At 43.4% G+C, this 25,927-nt stretch overlaps 1 protein-coding gene across 1 annotated transcript; it reads left to right on the top strand.

The window, feature by feature from the left end:
- Nucleotides 1–1,207: 1,207 nt before the first annotated feature.
- On the top strand, nt 1,208–25,632 carry rpgrip1 (RPGR interacting protein 1; the record flags this gene model as incomplete). The annotated part of the gene is made up of 29 exons (XM_080451810.1): nt 1,208–1,295; nt 1,420–1,473; nt 2,156–2,273; nt 3,164–3,372; nt 5,418–5,517; nt 6,156–6,296; nt 6,678–6,783; nt 8,089–8,112; nt 8,440–8,586; nt 8,795–8,868; nt 8,985–9,214; nt 9,842–9,963; nt 10,376–10,426; nt 11,120–11,296; nt 14,458–14,575; nt 15,093–15,256; nt 15,967–16,312; nt 16,917–17,089; nt 18,069–18,307; nt 18,776–18,891; nt 19,516–19,727; nt 20,263–20,384; nt 20,759–20,867; nt 21,349–21,385; nt 22,375–22,469; nt 22,841–23,030; nt 24,184–24,268; nt 24,716–24,849; nt 25,388–25,632. 29 exons carry the CDS (start codon nt 1,208–1,210, stop codon nt 25,630–25,632), a joined length of 4,026 nt encoding a protein of 1,341 aa, XP_080307936.1.
- Between the last annotated feature and the right edge of the window lie 295 nt (nt 25,633–25,927).

Genomic DNA, 25,927 nt, shown 5'->3' with positions numbered 1-25,927 from the left:
TTCTACTTTTGGTACTTTAAGTACATTTTGATACCAATACTTTTGTACTTTTACTCAAGTACATTTTGATACCAATACTTTTGTACTTTTACTCAAGTACATTTTGAATTCCAGACTTTTACTTGTAACAGAGTATTTCTACATTGCATAATTGATACTTTTACTTAAGTAAACAAATGGAGTACTTTTTCCACCACTAACAATACGTTTAATTGCCAAATATAAGAAATGTTTGTTCTTGACACTTTTTCATGGACTACTATATTGACAAAACGGGTTGATAAGTGTAGAGTGGTACACATGGTACAAGGGACAACAGCACTTTATATTAAGTACAAGGGTTTTGTGCAGCTTGCACAAAACACATAATGGACACAGCCTGTGGGACGAAATATGAACACAGCCTCTTGTATGTCTTGGACCGTGCAAGACACACACGTCTTGAACAGTCCAAGTCAAGACAGTATAAGAGGCTGTGTGCATATTCTGTCCCAGGGCCAGAGTGCATTCAGGCAGCCTGCTGCTGGCACAGCTGATTGGTTGCAGTAGTAGACAGGAGGAATGGTGATATGGTTTTATGTGCATTGGACTGGTGTACACACATAATTCTACTTATTAGGTTGAAAAGCAAAATATTTATTATGAGCTTAAATTACCATTCTTTTTTTACCCTTTCAATATGGGGACGCATCTCTGTAATTTTAGATTTCTTTGGCTATTCAAAAATAGCAGATATACAAGCTCATAGCGCGGCATCGAGTGCTATTTTAGAAAAATCGTGAAAATGTGTGGAAATCTTTGAATATATATATTTTTAAAGCGAGCATTTGTAATTCAAATCTTTGCTTCTGGGGGGGTCCCTGGAACTAAATGTTTTTAAAATGTTTGTTTATATTTGTCTAAAGATATAAGCACTCGGTGCCACGCTATGAGCTTGTATATCTGATATTGTTGAATAGCCCAAAGAAGTCTAAAATGACAGAGATGTGCGTTCCTGCATTTAATGGGTTAAGTTAGCCGTTTTGTTTAGCTTGATACTGCACGACTGAATAATATTTTGTTGTCTGTTCACCTTCACCTTTTTTCAATTGGTTCTTGCATTCTGGAGGAATTCAACGAACCAGCCAGGCGCCAACCCCAAATCTATCACTGATGTCTTCAGTACCTGGAGACTGCTGATTGGTTGGCCTCTGAACGGAGCGGTGTGATGTCAATAGAGGTGGACGAGACGGCCGGGGACCTCCCTGTCAGAGATGTGGGACTGATGAGGGGGGGACTCATGCCAACGGTCACAGGTGTGTTTCTGTGTGTTCATGTGTAATGTTGTGCCCACACACCTTTATGCGTGTACTTTTGGTGTGTGTGCTTGTCTTTGAACTCATCCACGCCGAGTTTCTGACTTTCCTGTCCGCTCCTCAGATTCTGTGCGTGACGTGAAGCCCTGGAAAAAGTCTCACATGATGAAGATGAAAGGTATGACCAGTATAACCATAACCCGTTAGGAAAAATAGCTCATAGCTCAAATAGTTTGCTTACAGCTGTGGTACTTCAAAAAGGACACACGTGTGAAATGAGTCCTGGGATTTGGTTTTCTGTGTGATTTTGTGTTTTTTAATACAGTATATCTTTGTATATCTTGCTGTGTAAATGGCTCTCACACTGCCTGATATAATTCCTTGACTTTTCTATATTATGTCCAGTGTGTACTGGAATCGGTGCTGAGATGTACAATATCAACCTCTAAGAAACACAGCAGATCACATGATCTAGAGACAGTATAGTGGACAAACACTGCATACTGTAGCATCCTCATTTCAAATGAGTCTGTCTGTCTGTCTGTCTGTCTGTCTGTCTGTCTGTCTGTCTGTCTGTCTGTCTGTCTGTCTGTGTGTGTGTGTGTGTGTGTGTGTGTGTGTGTGTGTGTGTGTGTGTGTGTGTGTGTGTGTGTGTGTGTGTGCACGCGCGTGCGTGCGTCCGTGTGTGTGTCTGTTTCTCTCTCTCTCTCTCTTTCACTGTCACTGTTTCTCTCTGTTGGTCTTTCTCTCTGTCGCTCTTTCTCTGTCACACTCTCACCTTCTCTTTCTCTGTCACACTCTCACCTTCTCTCTCTCTCTCTCTCTCTCTCTCTCTCTCTCTCTCTCTCTCTCTCTGTCAGACCCACAACGTCTCTTCAAGGTTCCCAGGGAGCATCTGGAGGAACAGTGTCTCCGGTTGATAGAGGAGAACAGCGTGCTGAGACAGCACACAATCACACAGGAGCAGAAGATACGCAGGTATAGCTCAAAGCCACACGTACACGTACACACACACACACGCACACGCACACGCACGCACACGCACACGCACACGCACACACACACACACACACACACACACACACACACACACACACACACACACACACACAAAGGAGATGTGTAGGTTAAACTCTTTAAAAGAAGAGGAACAGGAAGTACTGTGTACTGTGAACACACTTTATTCTTAAACCTAATTTAGGCTCTGTTGTGCGATGACGTTGCGCACTATAAGAACGGCCGAGAATAGCGTACAAGCTTTTGTACGTTTGTAGGTCGGCTGTTGTTCGGAGCATGACAAGTATGAATTGGGCTTCAGTGCAGGAAAAAGTACTCAAATGTTTTACTTAAGTAAACATATCAATATTGCAATGTAGAAGTACTCTGTTACAAGTAAAAGTCCGGAATTCCAAACTTACTTGAGTAAAAGTACAACATTTTTGGTATCAAAATGTATTTAAACTACCAAAAGTAAAAGTATTATTATTGTTTGAAAATAGCAGCTCTACAAGCTCACAATGCGTCTGCATTGCGTCTGCATTTGACGCGTTGTGAGCTTGTAGATCGGCTATTTTCAAATAGCCTAGGTATAAAATAGGTCTAAAGCGGTTAATTATAAAACTAAAGTTTTATAATGTAATAATTTATATCTACAAAGTAACTAGTAACTAAAGTTTTCAAATAATTGTAGTGGAGTAAAAGTGCAATATTTGCCTCTGAGATATAGTGGAGTAGAAGTAAAAGTATAGACAAATGGAAATACTACTAAAAGTACCTCAAAATTGTACTTAAGTACAGTACTTGAGTAAATGTACTTAGTTACTTTACCCTCCACCTTCCGATTCGCTGAACTCCCCTCCGTCCCCCAGGATGTCCACCAAGCTCATGCGTCTGCAGCAGGCCCGTCCCGGGACGGCGTCGGCCAGGGAGACGGACATGGACGACACCATTCAGGAGCTGGAGGCTCGCGTGAGCAAGCTGGAGGGCCAGAAGAGGGCGCTGCAGAACAAACTTCAACTGGCCAGGCAGCACATCATGGACATGGGCGCGACACGCACGCACCACAGGTTCAATAAAGGTGTGTGTAGTGGCAGGGCCTAGGGGTTCAGAGTACACTACAACATAGCAGATCTACTGTACAAGCCAGGGATTCCGGTAAAAGTTTTAATTGGCCGGTAATTATAAACACCACCGGCCACCGTGGCCGGTTGGGAAAATTGTGTTATTAGGCTATTTTATCATTTAAGCCTATTATTAATATTATTATTTGGATAAAGTAGTTGGCTACAAACAACCATTAAAATCATAATCATTTAAAGTTTTTATCATCATCTGACTGTGGTTTAATTCCCGACAGCCTGCTCTGCTGCTGCAGTAGTACATTCGCCTATTCGTTGTACGATGGTGTCGCGCATTGAAAATATCAAAGCTACAAGCTCACAGCACGTTGCAACGCGCCGCGTTGTGAGCTTGTATGTGTGCTATTTTTGATACGCCACAAAACACCTGATAGACACAGCTGTGTCTCCTCCTCATCAGCCAGCGTGGTTCGCTCGCGTGTGTTGATAAACAGAACCGGGATTTTCCGAGGTGATAGAATCTGAACCAAACCGGACCCAATTGTCGATAAAGGGACCCGAACACGTGTGGGTCGTGGATATTATGCAAGCACAGTGACTGTCTGTCTGCAATGGATAAAGTGGTGAAAGTTGGGCGACGGTGTCGCGCATGGAAAGGCTCTGCCGCAGCTCGCCCCAAAACACCCTCGCCCCCATTTGTCAGGCGGACCAGCGGTTCTTGTATTCTTGTATTTGTTTTACAGGATAAGGGTAGAAATAGGTTTAGGATTAGGTATAGTTTTACTGAGGTTAAGATTAGGAATAAGGTTAGGTTTAGGCATAGTTTACTGATATGTTTAGGAATACCAGGCGAATACAGCCGGATTTTCCCTGTGTTTTGGGGCGAGCGGGCGGTATTCGTTGCACAGCAGTTCACTCATGCCCACTTTATTCATTTCATTTTTGGCAAGCGACATCTCTGCATGATATAGTAGATCATATAATTTAGTTATCTATAAAAACAGGAACAGATTGCATCTGTGATAAAGTGGAAAGAAGCGCAGCTCTAAAGTAAAAAGGTGTAATGATCAGTTGGGTGCATGTATGCAGTGCAAACGCGCATGTGATGTGTAATTATAATATATGGCCGGTAAATGTATTCTTCGGCCGGTAAAATATAATCCTGCCGGCCATGGTGGCCGGCACAAAAAATGCCTAGCGGAAACCCTGCTACAAGCTTATAGATCTGCTATTTTTTAATAAAAAACGTTTTTGCAAATCTTTGAATATATATATATGTTTTTTAAAGCGATTTTTTAAAACTCAAATCTTTGCTTCTGGGGGGGTTCTACAAATGTCTTCTAAATCCTAATAGTTTTTTTGAAACTTATGTTGCTATAATATCAGTGGTTCTCATGTCAAGGACCTCCCAAAATGATACGTATTTGGCCGTGGACGCCCATCTCAAAATATTTTGTTCCAGGGACCCCCCCAGAAGCAAAGATTTGAGTTAAAGATGTATATATTCAAAGATTTACACACATTTTCACGATTGTTTTTCAAAAAATTGCCAAAGAAATCTTAAAATGACACAGATGCGTTCCCAGATTGAACGGGTTAAGGTGTGCGTACAGAAACACTGCATACCTAGACAACACCTGCTCTGAAAACTGGAGCAGAGCAGGTGCGCGTCCTTCGGCTGACAGAACAAGTGAAAATCATGTCCACAAAGGTGGAAAGAAGAAAGCGGCGCTCCAAAATAAAAGATGCAAGACTTTTTTCACATTTTCTTTTAATATGGCGCGTTTCGGCGCGTGGCCTTCATCACGCTCTGATGAAGGCCACGCAAACAATGGTGTCTTTTTTCTGCCCTGTACATATGTGTGTTAGGTGTTATCTTTTTAAGCTATGTTGATGAATTCAATACATTCAATACAGGACCTCAGTGAAAAGTCCTCAGGACTTTTTTGGGACAAGTGTATGACTGTACTCGTGCTGTTTGCATTTCTGTCTAATAAAGTATTCAATCAATCAATCAATCAATCCTTCCTGTCTCTGCTGTCAGGGCGGGGTTTGGACGGAGAGGGTGGAGTCAGGAGAGCGGCTCAGACGGCCCCGCCCCGTTACGGCCCCGCACTGGAAGACACAAGAGACAACGAGAGATTGTAAGCACAGTAGCACGTTCTGCATGCATGTGTGTGTGTGACTGTGTATGGATGCTACACTGACGTTTTAAGTGTCATGTTAACTACCTGTAGACCAGAATAGAAGAATTCAAAGTTTCCTTTTCTGGCGCTTTCCCTCTCTCTCGACACTGTGCTCAGATCTGTCTTTGGCACAATTGGTTCGTAGATCTGCAATTTCACTACTTCTTTTTAAATATAGGCTATTTATGGAAATTATTAGATTTTTTCATTTTATTTATGAAATACTTTTGAAAAATGATGGAATTGTTTTAATTGATGAAAAGTTGTGATTGTCTTTTGTTTAAACTTTTTTTAAACGTTATTTTATGTAAGAAACGAAAAAAGGGGACATTTACACGCGACACAAATTGGTCCGCGACCCAAACATGGGTCCCGACTCACTGTTTGGTAAACAGTGCCCTATGGGATCTTCACCATGTCTGACATTGTTCTGTTTCCCACCCTCCCACATTTCTCCCTTGCCCCCAAACCCTGCCTCCTCCGTTCCTCATGCACTTACCCTCAACCATTCCTTCGTTCTGCCACCTCCACCCTTTCCCCCGCCCTGTGTCCTCCACCTGTGGCCTCATAACTCCCTCTGTCCCACCCATTCTCAGCAGGGCCAGTGTGATGGAGACCCAGCAGAGCAGGGTGGCAGAGCTGGAGTTGTCAGCCCTACGAGACACCCTGAGAGAGAGAGACAGAGAGATGGAGGGAGCCATGAAGGACATGAGGAGACAGCAGGCAGACATGCACAGGTGGCTGCAATCAAATCACCACCACAACAATCACTATACGTTTTTAGAAAAGGAGATTTGCCTGAATAACTGAATGCACATGTATGTACTATGTAAGCTTAGTAACACAGATTGACTGCACAAGGCCCTGGTTGAACACATACACAGCACAGCACGCACACACACACACGCACAGGGAAAATTGTAGACAGTTAAATTTGACTAATTCTAATTACCTGCATGTAACTGGTATCTTAGTAATCATTGGATTGCTTAATTGAATGCTGTATTCTATTACTTATTTACTTACTTACTTATTACAATTACATATACCTGTAATTAGTATTCTGTTACCAATACCACACACTGAGTGACTTCTCGCACCTCTCACTTCCCTGTCAGAATGAGCATCAAAGAAAATGTAGACGTGATCCGTCTGCAGAAGCAGCTGTCAGAGAAGAGCGCCGCCCTGCGGGTCGCACAGGAGAAGTTCAACCACCTGCAGAAGGTCAGAGCGTACCTCTGCTTTCCCGGTTTTAATGGGTTAATACATTAGCCTAGTCACATACATTCTGAAAATAAATGTATGTGTATTTGGATAATAGTTTTTTTTTAACTTTCCTGCCCCCTTATCAAAAATCAATCATCATAAATCAAATTAGAGGTCTGTTTGCAAACATTACCAATGTGAACAATCCCTATTACAGCCTTATAAACAGCAAATACACTTTTACAAACTATCCTGTTGTCTATGTCAGAGCTAAAAACATCTCCACTGCTGTTAGGCTGTTGTTGTTTATTTTCGGCGATTGTTTTAAATTTACATCATATCACTTATTGGGACTTTAATATGATAGTATACCTTTCAACAAGATGCTTCCAGGTCCGTAATTAAGTAAGTAGCCTACATTGTATTTAAAACTGTATTAATCTCAGGAACTAAACAGCAGACACATTACACGCATGGAGGATCAAATCAAGGACGTTCCGCAAAAGGCTTGTTTAAACCATTTGTTCTCAAAGTGGGGTCTGGGGACCCCCAGGGGTCTTTGGGGGGGTTCCAGGGGGTCTGCTATTCAAAAATAGCAGATATACAAGCTCATAGCGCTGCACCGAGTGCCACGCTATGAGCTTGTAGATTTGCTATTTTTGAAAAATCGTGAAAAAAGCTTCTGGGGCGGTCCCTGGAACAAAATAGTTTGAGATGGGGGTCCGCGGCCAAATGCATATCATTTTGCGGGTCCTTGACTTGAAAAGGTTTGAGAACCACTGGTTTAAACAGTAGTGTTTTAAGGTGGTTCTTAAAAGTATCCATAGAGGCTGCAGTGCTCAAGTAGCCTGGCTCCACCCCCTGAATCGATAGCCTCACATTCAGGGTCTGGTGACGCTGTCGAAGGCGGGGTTTTCTCGGTTGAAAGTCTGTACGGCAAATCAGGATCGGGATATTCCAGTATGAACCGAGTCCAACTTTGGCCACGCCCCCATCTCAGAAAACGGCTGCTCTGAGAGGGCTTTCAGACTGAATAATGGAGTGAAACAAAATGAAAATTCAGGCTGAGTGTCAGGCTAGTGCTCAAGACCTGTGGTAGGCCATTCCATGGTCCGGGAGCTACAGCCTGAAAAGGCTCTGTCACCTTCAGTTATTAATCTGGTACGACCAATGACTAATACTGTAGGCCCTGGTCGGCTGACCTTGGTGTCCTGCTGGGCACATCACGTTGTAGCAGGTCAATGACCCGCAATGTTCAGCATTAACCCCTACAGTACCTGTGTTTCATTCTGCTGTTCTTTCTCTCTTATCCTCCATCTGCAGACATACGAGAACCAGTTAGAGGAGGTAAAATGCATATTTAATACTTATATTCGGATATTTACTGAACCAAATCACTGGACGATATATTAAACACTAATTTTAAATGCAGCTCATACCCATTGCATCTCTCTCTCTCTCTCTCTGTGCGTGTGTGTGTGTGTGTGTGTGTGCGCGTGTGTGTGTGTGTGTGCGCGTGTGTGTGTGTGTGTGTGCGTGCGTGCGTGCGTGCGTGCGTGCGTGCGTGCGTGCGTGCGTGCGTGCGTGTGTGTGCGTGCGTGCGTGCGTGCCTGTGTGTGTGTGTGTGTGTGTGTGTGTGTGTGTGTGTGTGTGTGTGTGTGTGTGGACCACCAGAGCCAGCGGTCATTGAAGGAGACCCATGCAGCTCTGTTGGAGAAGTTGGAGGAGCTCAGTGTTCAGCTGAAGCACGAGAGGCAGAGAGCCTTGTCCCTGGAGACAAAACTGACCACCGCTAACCTGTCTCTGAAATCACTTGAGCAGGTAAACACTCTTTATTACAACTGACGCACGCACGCACACACGCACGCACGCACGCACGCACGCACGCACGCACGCACACACGCAGAGCATATTGCAAGCACTAATCACATATGACCAGAAGCTAAAACTGAGTGGTGTGGGCGATGGTGTTAAGTGGAGTGGCTCTTGAATGAAATGGCTTTCTAAGCAAATCTGTTTCCCCTCTCAGTTCAAGGAGAGGATATCAGACCTGGAGGGAGAGAGGACTCTCCTGAAAGAGAGCTATGACGCCCTGTTGGACAGGTGAGTTCCAAAACTGAAGTATTTCACAATACTACAATGTCTACATTGCAGTATTGTTCCTTTTACTTTACTTAGGCCTGCTAAATTTGAGTACTTTTTCCACCACCGCTCCTCAGTACCTTTTCCGCCAAGACTCATCACAAGGTGAAGGCGGACAAGACAGCGGTGCTGCAGGGCAGACAAAGCAGGACTCCTTCTCTCTCTCTGGAGAGAGGGAACGTCCAGAGGCTGGAGGAGATACTGCGAGGAGAGAGGGAGGAGAGACACAGGCTGGAGGAGGAGATGGAAAGGTTGAGAGAGAGACAAGAGAAGGGGATATTGGAGGAAAAGAGAGACCCAAATAGAGGTACAAACCTCTATTTTTGTATGGCTTCAGCACCACCTTTCCCTGATTTCTAAATATCCCCACTTAAGCATTTTGAAGAATAACATTACAAATTTTAAATGGAGTGAAAAGGTTGCGATTAGTGCCTCCTGGGCAGATTTGTTTTAAACAGTCGCCATGATATTCCAGTAAGTCCAGTTTTGATGTCGATGTGTTCGTAAGTATTGCTTTCTGTTCAATTGATTTGATTTGGTTAAACACCTTACAGATCAGCAGGTTCACACAAAGTTTGTCAATGTTCTATTTTATCATTAAACATAACAATAAATGTTTCAATGTTCTACTTCCTCTCACACAACGCCTGTATTACTTCCGCGGTACCCTTAGGGGTACAAGTTCTCCCATTTGAGAATTACTGCTGTAGAGTATTACTGTCGTATGGAATCGTCAAACAGCTGCAGTTCTCTCAAGGCATATTTGTTGTAGAGTGGCTCAGAGCATCTACCAAAAGCCTAAAATCTCCCCTGGCCAACGGGAATACCTCTTTTAGGCTAGTGGTAAAGATGTAGTGTCCCTTCCCGTGCGGGATACCTGGAGCACTAGCTCCAAACTTTCAGCCAACTTTATGCTGTTACTACCTTTTCGCAGCTTCGTTTCACTCAGAGGTGTCTGTGTTGACGAGAGACAAGAGAGAACATCTGGAGCAGGAGCTTTACCAATACAAAGAGCAGGTCATCAGTCTGCAGGACCGACTAGACTCCATTCCCAAGGTCTACACACCTTGTCATCAAATATACTCTTTTATATATTGTTGTTGTCGGGCAGAAACCATATTTCAACTTTTTATGGTTACTCTTACTTCAGTGCCCACAAAAGTATCGTCTTCTTTTTTAAGTCAAAGTAAAGTTGGTTAAGTCTGTCGTTTTTATAAATATTTAGCCAATGAAAAGTATTAAGAAGACCTTGTCCCTGGCAAAAACTACACTTTTTCCATTTACTGAAAAGTAACGGTTCTGGACACACAAGGTTTTTGCCTGACAGCAATGATAATACTCCATCCCCGAGGTCTCACACACCTTGTCATCAAATATACACCTCACTGTTTTGTACACGCACATTTTATTTTTTAATCCCGTTGCTGTTGCCTCTCTGACGCCCTTCTCATCTCGTCTTGTCTTTCAGGAGTTTGAGATGAGCATCGAGGAGCTCAGTGAAACTCTTCTACAGATCAAGGTTGGCCCTCTGTCATGTCCTTCTAATGTCATCACATTGTTCATGACATTTCTAAAACATCCTACTCCAGCAGTAGTAGTGTTACTCAAGTAATAGATAACTTCTGTTGAAAACTTCTCAAGTACACACAAAGTAGCTCTTTTGAAGAGAGTAACAGCTACTTACCACTACTACTACGTTTTGGTTAAAACAACAACTAAAAGTTAACGCTCCATAGTCTGATTGTAATCATTGCTATAGAGTGTTTGTTCAATAACAGGGGTCTCCCTGCACACTTCTTTGCGTCATCACTTCCAATGTCACTTGTTTATGCTGTATCCTGTGTGAGTTCTCTCCCCTGATTGGATACAATTGGTATCCTGACCTGAAAACAAATTTTCTGTTTACTAAAGAGCTGGAGATACAGGGAGACATCCGTTACTGAACAAACACTATAGCAATGATTACTATCAGAATATAGAGCTATTTAACACTTATTTTAACCAAAAAACAAAAACAAAACACTTACTAACTACACCTTTAGGTCTTAACAGCTCCCTCCCATGCACTCATCATGAGATCACCATCACACCAGCCATCAGCTGGATGAAGCCGTAAAAGCAATTTCCTCTCCCCTGGGCGCCCAGAAAATATTCCTCTTTCCCTTTCCCCAAACAGACCATTTAGGCCAACAGAGTTTCTTTCCACCCCAAGGTGTTCAGGATGCAGCAGGAGAGCAAGGAGGCTCTGCGGTTCCTCAGGGACGATGGGAAGGCGGAGGAGGAGCTGTGCGTGGCCGACCTGGAGGCGTCGCTCGCCGAGACCTCGCTGGAACTGACCAAGACCAGAGAGCTGCTGCTGCTGCAGCACCGCATCAACAATGACCTGCAGGTACCAGCAGAGGGCAGTGGTGGTGGATGTAGTCATATATAGTTGAATGTGTTTGGATTGAACAGGGCATGAACACTGCCTGCCTGAGGTGGTTTATAACCATGTGTGGTATCTGAGAACCACAGACTTAAAGGTTCTATTGCACTTTTGTAGTTGCCAACAACGCCATATTGCAGATAAGTTTGTTGTCCCAGAGATGAGAATGAATGGTTGTAGAATGAAGGAGTCATCACTAGTTAGTGAGGTTTCGTTGCTTCCATTTATTGCATAAGTACAAACAGCTTCCTATGGGGACCCTGAGGTCCCCACCACACCACACAACAGCCTGCCGGCTGCTGAGTCACACACACACTACCAGCTTACATGTCATATTCTTTATAGCAGTGGTCACATTTTGAATAGGAGGAGGTAACATGTATGGGTGTGTCAGCCTTCAAAGGTGAGCCTCCCACCTCCCGGCCCCCACATTTGCAACTGTAAAGGGCAGGAAGGGGGAAATGGGGGGGACATGCCCTCTGTCTCCTGCAGGTAAGACAAAGAAAATGCTAAGAGCACCCACACCCCGCTCAGACACACCGGCACCTCTCTCTGACTCAATCCACTTCTTCTGTCTGTAGCCTACTTGTACTGTAGACTTGTGAAGTTAAGTAATACTAGCAAATATGTATGTTATGTTATCAAATATACTACATTCCCCCCATGAGAGACATTAAACGTCTCTCACAAACACGTATATTTCAAAAGAACCACAAAGAACCGCCCCCCATGAAAAGCGAATGGAACATCAACCAGGAAAAAAAGTAAACATTCAGGAAAACTAAAACAGCAAACAACATCACACAGAACAATGCACATACAAAAACCAAGATCACATAGTACAGCGACACGGTGAATTACATCAAATAGACACATCTCCCTAAACTAATTAGCGTGCAGGATCCCTCTGTTAGCCTTTTAAACTCCAGGATAAAACATTACACAGCCACCCAGTGGAAGCTGACAGCATACAGTCGAATCACGCCCACCAAGCGATAGCACCACCCCCCAAGATCAATGTCCCCGCCGCCCAGTCACCAAAATATACTCAAAGATAGCCTAATTCTTATCCCTAAGTTTTACACCGTACCATCAAGCATATATGACAACTACCACGAAAGTGTCTACACGGAAAAAAGAAGGCAGTGTACCCCCCAATGAAACAATAATCCACAAAGTAAACTCACATTAAACACAGGAGACCAGAAAGTAAAAAAAAATACCCTCGCATCACTTCCCATGGCAGCCATAGCCCCATAGTTTAACCCACGCTTATCACAAAAACATAACCTCAGGTCCCATATGCGCAGTGTCCCGTTCGATAATGTCTCTCTTGCAGTCTCCCTCAATGTCATCTCCTCACCCCAGCCGTGCTCCAGCGCCGTACCCAGATTTTCCAACAGATAGCTGCATGTTTACAACAGAGCGCTCCACTCGCGATCGCTGAAGATGTGTTACCACACTCTTCACGAAGAACCCCTTCATCGCAAGTCCTCCGCTCTGCCGGCACCCGCTGTCCTCTCCCCACAACATACCCGCCACGAAGAAATTCGACACACCAATTTCTCCGCTCTGCCGTCTGCACCGCAGCGCGCCCTTCTAGCGATCGCAGAAGATATGTTGAGCAGCCAGATGAGTCGTGCAGCCGTCCTAGATCTGGTCATGAAGCCCTCTCCTTGTAGATTCTCGAAAAATCGTCGTCATGTCGTCCCGATGTCCCGCCGCACGTTCTTTCGACGCCTGGCTCAGTATCCCTGGAGACTTGCGCCTCCAAAAAAACAAACCAACACGACTGCCGACTTCGACGCCATAATGTGGTATCTAAAAACCACAGACTTAAAGGTTTCTATTGCTTTCGTCAAATATACTACATGAGAACCACAGACTTAAAGGTTCTATTGCACTTTTGTAGTTGCCAACAACGCCATATTGCAGATAAGTTTGTTGTCCCAGAGATGAGAATGAATGGTTGTAGAATGAAGGAGTCATCACTAGTTAGTGAGGTTTCGTTGCTTCCATTTATTGCATAAGTACAAACAGCTTCCTATGGGGACCCTGAGGTCCCCACCACACCACACAACAGCCTGCCGGCTGCTGAGTCACACACACACTACCAGCTTACATGTCATATTCTTTATAGCAGTGGTCACATTTTGAATAGGAGGAGGTAACATGTATGGGTGTGTCAGCCTTCAAAGGTGAGCCTCCCACCTCCCGGCCCCCACATTTGCAACTGTAAAGGGCAGGAAGGGGGAAATGGGGGGGACATGCCCTCTGTCTCCTGCAGGTAAGACAAAGAAAATGCTAAGAGCACCCACACCCCGCTCAGACACACCGGCACCTCTCTCTGACTCAATCCACTTCTTCTGTCTGTAGCCTACTTGTACTGTAGACTTGTGAAGTTAAGTAATACTAGCAAATATGTATGTTATGTTATCAAATATACTACACATGATAATGTGTTTTTTTTTACCTTCTATGCAACACAAACTGGTCTTGAAACAGCACTTTAAGAAACATTGTACATTCTTCACCTGCATATTGTTGCTGTCGGACAGAAACCTCTTATCTCCATATTTTAACTTGAGTTGTTTCATAATACAGCGTCACACAAAGTATCAAAAGTTGCAGATGCACAAGCTTGTCGATCTAATACTTTTGCCATTTTTTTATTTGAATCCTGAAAAGCAGAGACGATATGATGTTAATGTTTCAATGTAACATGTTGTACACACCTGCATATTAGGCTAACGTCCTAAATATCATATATCTGCTTTCACATAAGCTATCTTTATATATTAGTAGTCCTATTTAACCTGTTTTCTATGTTCCCTTTGCTCCCACTCTACCTCTAACCTCGATATGGGCACATTTTTATTTTATTTCACCCACTGCTCTAAACCGACGGGTGTGATGTGACAAATAAAAGTAATTCTGATTCTGAATCCAAACACATTCAACTATATACATACGCGTGCTTACAAACATGCATGCATGCATGCATGCATGTGTGTATACAGTACCTGTACAGGCTTCCTATACATGAGCAGCTCATTACTGAACAGCAATCGCAGATCCTCTGCCAGACTATCTTAAATTATATTTTCTCCTCATTGCTCCCCAAGGAAGAGATAAACGTTGTGAACCAGAGAGTAGAGATAGAGAAGGAGGAGAGTAGGAGAAGGTTGGCAGAGAAGGACAAGCTCATAGCGAAAAGGATTCTTCAGATCAACACTTTGCAAGGTATGAAGCACACCCCCAAGTTATATCCCAAAACTCAACTCAACTCAAAATACAAGTGAACAACATAAATTAACTCCTTGAACACCTTGATAGTAGAATCCTCTCTCTGACCCTCTCCTTTCCTCCTCCTTTCCCTGTAAATATACCTTGTAATTCTACTGAGCTTTATTCCATTATTTCTTGTAGTGTTTTGTATTGTATGTATTATATTGTATTACTGATGAATTGAGTACAATGGACCACAATGGAAACAATTCCCTGGGGCTTTTTGTGTTATCTTTTTAGCATAACCTTTGACTCTACTACCTGTACTGTTAATAATCATTAATAAAGCATTATTAATAAAGTAATCAATCAATCAATCAATCAATCAATCAATCAATCAATCAATCAATCAATCAAGAACCATGCATATTCCCCTGATTTTAACTAATTAACAAAGTAATGTTTAATTTGAGATATGTTGAGAGAACCATAATTGTTACTACATCTGTTTTCTTCTTTTTCTCCTCAAAAGCCCAGCTGAAAGACATGGCCTACAGCCCCGCCCACTACAAACGGACCATGCCGGTCCAGTACACCTGGCCGGGGGCGGAGCAGGAAGTGGTGCAACCCGTCGAGGACGACGCCCCTTTCTCGCAGCTGAGGGCCGGCGAGGCTTTGTTGGAGATACACCTCAAGGTGGCGCTGAAGACCCATCCACATATGCTAACACACCACCCAAACCCATTCTAAAACACCACCCAAGCAATCCATTCTTAAAAAACACCCAAGCAATCTATCTAAAACATTAATTATCTACCTTTTCAAATTGAAGGACTCCCAGTTTGATAGACATTAGGTGACGGAGCCCTCCTCTCCCCCGTCCATTAGAGTTCTCAACGGGCCTGAAAATTAAGGCCCGGCCCTACTGGGCCAGTCCGAGGCTCGGCCCGGCTTGGACCTTCCGTTCCGGATAAAATGACCAAAACATCTTGAAAATGGCCACTTTCGCCAAAAAGAAATTCGGGCAGAATTTGAGAACTCTACCGCCCATTTAATACCATTTGTTTAGTTTTGTTTTCATCTCTGGGGCCCAATATACAGTGCACTGCAAAAACCTCTGTGTTAATTTAACTCGGAGAGTGCACAAATGGAAACAAATGCATTTGGTTCCATTTGTAACGGTCCATTTGGTCCATTTTGGACCCGTAAGGGTCCATTTGGTTCCATTTGTACACTCTCCGAGTTAAATGAACAGACCCGTAAGAATCCATTTGTGCTCCTGGTGGTCCCCGGACCCCACCTTGAGAGTCAGTGATCTAAAACACCACCCAAGCAACCAATAAACGGCTTTCTTCTTAGGCTCATAAACCTCTTTAATCCATTTTGTTTCTGTTTCGTTCCTCCAGGGTGCCACCTTCACCCCCGAGGGGCTCAGGACCATGGCCGTCGTTCCGGCGGGGACGGACCGGGGCGAAGAGATCATGACCTTCTGCACCTACGGCCTCCTGGACTTCGAGGTGCACTCCACCCCTCTGGTGTCGGGCAGTCAGCCCAACTACGGCTTCACGTCCCGCTACGCCCTGTGTGCCCGCGACCTGGGCAGGCTGGGGGGCCAGGGGGCCAGGGTGAGGGTGGAGCTCCACCAGGCCACCGGAGGGGTCCGGTTCGTGACCCGCGGGAGCGGTCAGATGTCCCTGATAGGCGCCATGGAGAGACGAGGGGAACGCGTCAGTGGATGTGTCAATGTCGCAGGTAGAGGTGACGATGATGTCAAGGAGGTGGTGGGATTTATTACTGAAGTAAAAATAGCAATACCACAATATATAAATACTCTGTCCTGTATTCAATATTTTACTTGAAAATACTGTATACTTAAAGTAACAAAAGTAAAAATACTCATGCAGTCAAAATTGTTAAAAAAAAATCAAAATCTTTAAACAATAGCTGATCTACACGCTGACAACACGTTGCAGATGCCTATTTTCAAATAGATGAAGTATAAAATAGGGCTTAATTGGTTAAGGGGATAGTTCACCCCCAAAAAATTGTTTTCTTTTTTTCTATCGATAAGTCACCCCATGGAGACTTGAATTCATGGATATTTTTTAGTTTTTGTCATATACCTAAGCAATGATTTGATGAACAGTGGGACTGGTAGGCAGTGGTTCCGGTAGGAGACAGAAAGGAGACTCTTTCTGTCTCCTACTGGAACCGCTGCCGGTCATCAAATTATTGGATATAATTTTTTTGGGGGGTGAACTATCCCTTTTAATGTATGTTTTACAGAACTTTTTACTCATAGTAAAAAAAAGGAAAAGGAAAAATGACAAAAAGTCGTTCTCTTTCTGTCTCAAAGGCTCTGAGGGAGACATCGTTGGCGTTGTAGATTTCTGGGTGCGTCTGTACCCTCCGGCAGAAGCCATGGACATGCTGGTGGAAAGAGGGCCTGACAGAATGATAGACAGACGGGCTGCAACGCAGAGGACTCCTGTACAGCAGTGTGTAGGCTGGCAGGACAGTACGCACGAGGTAAATATGTACCCGTGTCTCTTAGATCAGGGGCTTGTTTTTAGCTAACCTTTTTACAGCGAGACATCTAGAATAGTGCTTGTCCATATACTGTACTGTCCTACATATTTGTGTGTACCTTTTTGTGTCCATCTGACTATTTGTATGTCCGTCTGTCTTTCTGTCTGTCTTTCTCTGTCTGTCTGTCTGTCTGTCTGTCTGTCTGTCTGTCTGTCTGTCTGTCTGTCTGTCTGTCTGTCTGTCTGTCTGTCTGTCTGTCGGTCTGTCTGTCTGTATGTCCGTCTGTATGTCCATCTGTCTGTCTGTCTGTCTGTCCGTTCATTCGTCTGTCCATCAGTCCATGTCTGTCCGCGGCTAATCTCATAAACCAATCCTGAGATCCACATGATTTGATTTTTAATCTGGAAGCCAGCTATAGAATGCAAATTAAATAGATTTGTATAGATGTGTAAAGTGACAAAGTACATTTACTCAAGTACTGTACTCAAGTACAATTTTGAGGTATTTTTACTTTACTGGATTATTTTCAATTTCCAGTAGGTACTTTTACTTTTACTCAGAGGCAAATATTGTACTTTTACTTTGTAGATTTGGATTATTATTACAAGACATACATTAACCACTTCAGCCCTATATACATTTTGGCCATTTGAAAATAGCCGATCTACAAGCTCACAATTGGTTGCGATGCGACGCATTGTGAGCTTGTAGATCTGCTATTTTCAAAAGATATTTATACATTTTATACATTTGAAAACTTGTGAAATGGGACATTCTGCATAATGAGCACTTTTACTTTTGGTACTTTAAGTACATTTTGACACCAATACGTTTGTACTTTTACTCAAGTAAATTTAGAATCCCGGACTTTGACTTGTAACAGTAGTATTTCTACATTGCAGTATTGATACTTTTACTTAAGTAAAAAAACTCTGAGTACTTTTTCCCACCACTGTACTGCATGTCGTCACTCCCGCAGGTCAGGGAACAGTTTGACTTCGGCGGCGGGATCCCCAACGAGCTGCTCGTGGTGCTGGAGCGATGCGTGGGCCTGAGCGCCCGCTGGCCCGGCCTGCTGCCCGACGCCTACCTGACGTACCGCTTCTACGACCTGCCGCCGCACGTCTCACCCACCGTGCAGTGCACCGCCGACCCGCTCTTCAACGACGGCACGACCTACCCGCTGGCGGTGACCGCCGACGTCCTGGAGTACCTGAGGTGTGTGTCGTTTTTTTTATTTTGTGTGTGTGTGTTTTGCAATGGGTGCATCATGGGAGACTGCATGTCAGTGGTTCGAGTCATCTGGCATGCTCTGTGGGAGGATTGGCATACAAATTCCATTTGATCCTCGCATGTTCCTCGTGCCGTTGACCATTAAACCCTCTAGACTTAGTCAAGTTGTCTCTGCACTTGGACAGCTTTCTTCTGTCTACACCAAACCACAACGCAACGTGTTGTGAGTTTATAAATCGGCTATTTTTGGCTAATGTTATATATTTGTAGTTGCAGCCCCAAATTATATAGGGCTTAAGTGGTTAAAAGCATGTGGACTTCTTGCAGTGGGCTTGATTCCTTGTTGTTCACTTGTCACCAATCCAAAACATAACTTATTATTTGTACATGTCAGATGTGTCTTGAAAATGTGACTTTTCGAAAATGCTGAAACTTACAATGTTGCTTGTCTAGGAGTGGCAGTCTGTGGGTGTATCTGTTTGATGACAGCGATGACCAGACACCACCAGCATACCTGGCCAAGACTCCTGTCCCCCTCATATCCCTGGCTACAGGCAAGGAGATCAGAGGTGAGAGACAGAAGAGAGGGACTTGTCTTTTCCCACAGTGTGGCCAGGCGAGGCCGAAGCAACCCAATCGCCAGAGGAAACGTTGTCACTTTACATTTTTGCAGAAATTTCTAATATTTCTAACATCAATGTTTCTGGACCCCAAAAAGTTTACATTTTAGGTACGCTACATTTCAATGTTTAGGTTTAGGGTTGGGTTTAGGCATTGTTTTTTGTGGGTTTAAAGTTAGGGTTAGGTTTAGGCATAGTTTTTTTGTGAGGATAAGGTTAGGATTAAGGTTAGGTTTTAGGGTGTGTTAGTAGGCTACAACATTGAGGATTGACTCCACATGGTCTGCATCTACAGCCCTGTTCACATGCTATGTTTTTGGGGATTAAAAACGTAACGTACAGTGACAACGTTTTCTTTCGGCAGACAGACTGTGTGAAGTCAACAGTGCAAGCCAGGACATTAATCATGATTTACTACATAAAAACCGATTTTACACCAGTTTTCTCAAACGCTGTTGTATGATGTCAAGGACTACTAAAGTGATATTACCGCTGTCGGTGGAAACTTTGTAAGTCCAAAACCCTTACTTTTCAGAATATGTTAAAAAAAAGCATTGTGTTGTGTCCTGCTAGGTGATTATGTGCTGAGAGACGCAGGTGGAGCACCACAGGGCATGCTACGAATGCTCATAAAATGGAGGTACCCTTTCCAAGCACCAGAGGGCGCCTCAGGACGGACAGAGACGCACAGAGGGGAGAGACGGACAGAAACTCAAAGGAGGGATGTGAAGAGGAGAGAGGAGACTGAGGAGACACTAACACCCATAGCCAAACCCAGATTAAAGGTGAAGTTCTTTCATTCGTGCATGTGGTATCACAATGTCTTTCATGCTGTGACGAGCTTTAAAAAAAAAGGTCCAGTAAACAGCTTTATTTTTAGATTTCACTTTTCACATTTTCTCCAGTCAAGTCATAACATTTTTACTGAACTTACCTGGATAATTGAATCAATGTTGGCTAGTGATCATTGCACAGTCAATGATGAATACATTAAAACGATTTTTGGCAAGATTTTTTAAATCATTCCACTCTTTAAAGTACAATTCACAATTCGCTATTCGTCATACAATGTATTCTGTATAGTACAGTATTTGTGGTTAAGCCTCCCATCCACGTAGTCATCATTGGACATTTGTTGTTCTGTCCCTTCACTACAGAAACAAATAATTGAGTCAAGAGAGACCACACCAGTACATAAAGAGACAAAAGCTCAGGTACATTGGATAATTTTTTTTTACACTCAAAAATGCTAAATATTAATTGCTGATCAGGTGTTTTCAGTATACTTACCGGTATGCCAATATGTCAATGTATGTGTAGGGCAAGCCTCGACCTCCACCCATCAAAGTCAGAAGACCGCAAGAGGACCCAGAGCAAACCCTCTCTGTGACATCACCGGCCACACCGCTCCTGTCCCCAAACAGGAAGAGGTCCCCGAAAAGGTCACCTGACCCCTGTCACAATTACAATGTAGTCATTTAGCAGACGCTCTTAGCCAGAGCACCTTACAATAAGCAAGGTAATCACATACTAATAGAATGCAGAGAGACAGTGTAGTGCCTCACGAAACTAGGATCCCAGGTAAACCAAGAAACCTAGCATCTGTCTAAAAAAACAAAAATCTAAATTACATGCTTAACATTGAAACATGAGAACAAATTACCATATACTGTATGTGTGCATGGTAGCTATGTCTTGGTCAATCGCTAGCACCTCTGACCTCTGTCACCTGACCCCCGTCTGATCTCTGGGCCATTGTAAATTACAACTCATTCATGACTATCCATTTTTAAATACCTAATTTACTGTAATTTAGGTCTCCAGAGAAAGGCACTCCCAGGCGGCTGCGTGCCGCCCAGCGGTCCCTGTCCCACACTGCATCGACACGGTCTAACAGGAGCTCTGTCAGCGATGTCCGGAGTCAGGTAGGAACTCTATCAAACTCAAAGAGTTTAGCAAAAGGGACCGGCCATTTGAATGGAATTTGACAAATCTGACTGATACATCTTGATAATGGGTACCGATTTATGTGAGGTTTGCACAAAATGTGTAGTACTAGCAAAAGCTGTTCTGAAAAAAACACCTACAGTAATGGAAACAATTACAACTGTGGATAAAGCTGCAGTCCAGAACTGATTTGAATCAATAAAATTTTATTTTAACCAATCTGTATGGTACTAGAGTATGTTAGTAACTAGTATATCTGCAGTGGTTGGAGGTGGTCTCCCTACTCAATATCTCAACATAGTACATGGGGGATGCGCTATACCTGGGTTTGAATCCCGGGAATTACTTGAAATGTATGGATTGCAGCTTTGATAAAAAATAATAAATAAGGGAAACGGGTTGAAAATATAGAAAACAATACAAACAAACAGACTCATGTATGTTCTCTCTCTGGAACAGGTGTCTATGGATGAAGAGCAGGATGGACGTCACAGTGGTAAAGCCTTACATTACATCACCTACTGTACATACATAAACATTATCAATCCCTCTCACACTCCTAGGCTTTGTTCAGACTGCAGGCAAATCCATTTTGTTTCTCAAATCTGACCTTTACACCAGTAGTTCTCAAACGTTCTTCATGTCAAGGACCCCAAATTACTACGTATTGGTCGCGGACCCCCATCTGAAAAGATTTAGTGCCAGTTACAAATTTGTCAAAATAATCCCAAAATGAATGTTTCAAATTTTTGCGTAATTGTTTGAAAATATCAGATCTACAAGCTCACAAGTTGTGAGCTTGCATCAAGTAGCCAATGCATATAGGGTTAAAGCTGGTAAATAGATTTTGATGCTATATTAAGAAATTTAGCTGGGGACCTCCTCAATGACCCATGTGGGTCCCCGGACCCCACTTTGAGAACCACTGCTTTACACTGTCCACATTGTGATGTGCAAGGGACCACATCAGATGTGTGTATTCATGTTGCTGTGGTAACAATGTAAAAACATTTATATGCCGTCGCTCGTCAAAATTGCAGATCTAAAAGCTTACAATGTGTCACCCTGTGAGCCATTGTGAACTTGGAGATCAGCTGAATCGCATTTCAAACCACCTAGGAATGTGGTTCAAAGCTGATTAACAAAACTCAGTTGTGTTGTTTGCTGCTGTTAAGACTTGATAAAAACAAATTAGATTCCATTCTGGATAGTTCAAAAATTGGATTTGGGCTGCCAGTCTGAACATGGCCCTAAATACGGTACATTCATGTAGCGTATCACATGCAGTTTTTTACTGGGATGTCTGACATGCGCTGTTATTGCACATGGAAGCATTACTCCATTACTTGAATGTGGTCACGTTCAATTGGATCTAAAGACTTGATTGTGGTCACGTTCAATTGGATCTAAAGTGTAAAATCACACAAGTGTCTCAATAAACTTTACAATAACAAAAACAATGTGTTGACTTGATTCCTCCACCAGCAGCTGCAGCAGACAGTGAAACCTCAGGCTCCACCAGTTCATCTTCTTCACAGAGTGACATCATCATTATTCCAACCAAACCAGCTTTCAGAAAGGTAAGTCATGGACAACCTTTTTTCACTATTATTATTTAACATTAGCATTGACCCATTCCCAATGCAATTTAGAAAGCATGTTATTTAAACAGATGCTAGACTAGGAAAAGATTTAGATTTAGATTGTATTACTGGAAATATTTTTCAGATATTTGTGGGAAGTTTGGGGGAAAAACTAATTGTAGGAAAGAAAGAAAACTAATTGCAGGAAAGAAAGAAAAACAGGATAATTACTCACTGCCCTACGTATTGGAAACACTGAAATAGATGAATGTGTTGCCTAAGACATTTTGTTACCTCAGACCGATGGCCAACACAGCCCTACATTTGACGATGACATGAATCCAAGTAAATTTTCTTTGGCGTTGCAGGGAGACAAGCTGAGGGTGGAGATTCTCTCGCTGACGTTTGGCCCCTCGTCCCACGTGGCCCTGGACAAATCGGTGCAGCGCGTGTTCGTGGAGTACCGCCTCCTGGGCGTTCCCATGGAGACTACGGAAACGCCCATGTCCCTCCGCAAACCGGAGGATGGAGAGGAGATTCACTACAACTTCACAAGAGGTGTGTAGCCCATTGGTTCTCAAAGTGGGGTCCGGGACCCCCAGGGGTCCTTGCGGGGGTACCAGGGGTCCCCAGCAAAATGTGTTAATAAAGCGTCACAATCATTTTAACCACTTTAACCCTATTTTATACTTTGGCTATTCAAAAATCGCAGATATACCGTACAAGCTCATAGCACGGCACCGAGTGCCGTGCTATGAGCTTGTATATCTGCTATTTTTTTTTAATCGTGAAAATGTGTGCAAATCTTTGAATATATATATTTTTAAGCGAAATTTTTAAACTAAAATCTTTGCTTCTGGAGGTCCCTCGCGAATGGGATGGGGGTCCACGGCTAAAAACATTCAATCAATTTGGGGGTCCTTGACATGAAAAAGTTTGAGAACCACTGGTGTAGCCTAATATCTCCCTTGGCAGAGGACGGACTCCCCTTTGGCTGAGCTGTAAAAGTTTGGTTTCACATATTGTTGCTGTCGGGCAGAGACTTCGAATCTCCATATTTCAACTTTTTATGTTTTTTCTTAAATTAATGCCCTACTTCATCATACTACTGTGTCACACAAAAGTAGCAAAAATAGCCAATCTGTGTCTGTGGGTTTTGTATATAATTAACTAATACAATATATTAACAAGAGCTTGTGAGTAAATAATAACTACATTGGATTCATTGGAACAAGGGTTATATTTTCCATTTCCTAAAAGGTAATGGTTTTGGACATGCAAGGTTTCCACCCGACAGTGGCGATATGGGAAACCCCAGTTTGAATCCAGGCCGGTTATACAGTATATTTGGGGCTTGTCCGGGATTGGGTTTCTTGTTAGTGGGAGGGGTTCAAAGCGGGATGAATAGGATATTCCCTTTTAGATGAGCAGTACAGTATTAAGGTTAGTTTAATACACGGACGCAGACACATACCAGTGGCCACGCGCGCAAGTGCAGCATGCAGTGGCTCAGGAAGTAGAGTGGCCACTTGAGAATCGTACGGTTCCCGATTCGATCCCCGTCCTCCTGACTTTGTGTCGAAAGGCACTGAACCCCTAACTGCTCCCGATGAATGGGTGAATGTAAAGCGCTTTGATGTGACAGACATTTACCATTTATTTGATAACTTCCATTTCAAAGCCCCTTGCCATGCTCTGTGTGTCCTTTCAGTGATCTATGTGGACGGGACAGAGGCGGCTCCGCTCAGACAGTACCTCTATACCATGCTGGAGGGTACTGACCCCAGCCAGGGCAGGTAATAGAAGCACATGCACACATCCCATACTGTACATACAGTACTTAGTGCATATATCATACAAATACATATTTGTCAATGGAAAAATGCACAGAATTGTGACTGTCAGCATTGCAACGCATTGTGAGCTTGTAGATGAGCTATTTTTGCTGTTTCACATAAGTAGATAACATGCATCTGTGTGTGTATGTGCGCGTGTGCACGTGCGTGTCTGTGTACCTGCGAGTGCGTGTGCGCGCATGTGCGCGCATGTGCGTCCCTGTGTGTGCGTCCCTGTGTGTGTGTGTGTGTGTGTGTGTGTGTGTGTGTGTGTGTGTGTGTGTGTGTGTGTGTGTGTGTGTGTGTGTGTGTGTGTGTGTGTGTGTGTGTGTGTGTGTGTGTGTGTCTGTGTGTGTGTGTGTGTGTGTGTGTGTGTGTGTGTGTGTGTGTGTGTGTGTGTGGCCACAGGTTAAAGTTCACAGTGGTCAGTGAGCCGATGGATGAGGATGAGGAAGAGGAGTGTGTGGACGTGGGACACTCCTTCCTGGACCTGCAGGAGTTGTTACTCACAGGAAATGATGTCAGCGAACGCCAGATTGACAGTACGTGTCTTAGCCACTTGAAGCCCAGCTTACGTTCTGGGGGAAACATTCAGGTCAAGTGTAGAGAATTGAAGAGGTCAAACACAAAACTGAAAGATGCTGCTACAATTTGATTAGGGCTGCAACTCATTTCTTAGTGATTGTTCTATCACTACATTTTTCGAGTAATTGAGAAGGATTGTGACGTGTTGTGAGCTTTTTTAAATGTCTTTTATGAATTTGATTGTATTTTTTGGGGCCTATAATGACAACATAGGCATTGATTATATACTGATTATTTTATTTAAAAAAAATAAAAATACATCCATTAGTTCAATTAACTGTTTCACCCCTAAATTAGATAATAAATGGCTAGTCTAAACTAGTTCTCAAAGTGGGGTCCAGGGACCCTCAGGGTTCCTTGAGGGGGTTCCTCTAACTCTTAGAGTGTAGGGTCCATTCGGTTCCATTTCTACACTCTCAAGAGTTATGGCGGTTTTAGAACCACTGGTCTAAACATATCAGCTCATCTTTACGTTTGTTTGCTTTCCTTCTGTAGTTTTGAGCGTGGATGAGGAGAGTGAGGTGATTGGACAGCTGAAGGTGTCTCTGGAGGCAGCTAGAGCTCTGACTGGGATCTACTGGGAGTTTCACCAGCAGAAAGACACCGAAAAAGCAGAGGAGACACTTGAAGAGGAAGAGGAGGAGGAAGAGGAGGAAGAGAAGGAAGAGAAGGAAGAGAAGGAAGAGAAGGAAGATCACCTACAAGCCATTGATGATGATGAGGACAGCGACTTTTACTAAACGAGTGGGGGGGGGGGGGGGGGACCTCACCAGGGACAACATGAGCGAAAGATTTTTAGTTTTGTTAGATTAGTTATTTATTTGGCTTACAGTCACAAAACGTATCTATTTTGGCCCAAAATATGGATTCTGTTTTTATTTATTAAATGAAGTCATGGAGATTTTGTATGCCTTTGATGGGATTTGTTCCAGCTTTGTTCCGATCATAGGGGCACGTCACTGTATTTCAAACATCCTGTGCTTTGAATCAAACTGTGAAATACATAAATATTACTCATTCCATAGTGTTTCATCC

This window comes from Gymnoscopelus braueri (genome assembly GCF_963280865.1).
Source record: "Gymnoscopelus braueri genome assembly, chromosome: 15".
NCBI lineage: Eukaryota > Metazoa > Chordata > Actinopteri > Myctophiformes > Myctophidae > Gymnoscopelus > Gymnoscopelus braueri.
The sequence above is the reverse complement of the archived record's forward strand: the minus strand, read 5'-3'. Positions and strand labels throughout refer to the sequence as shown.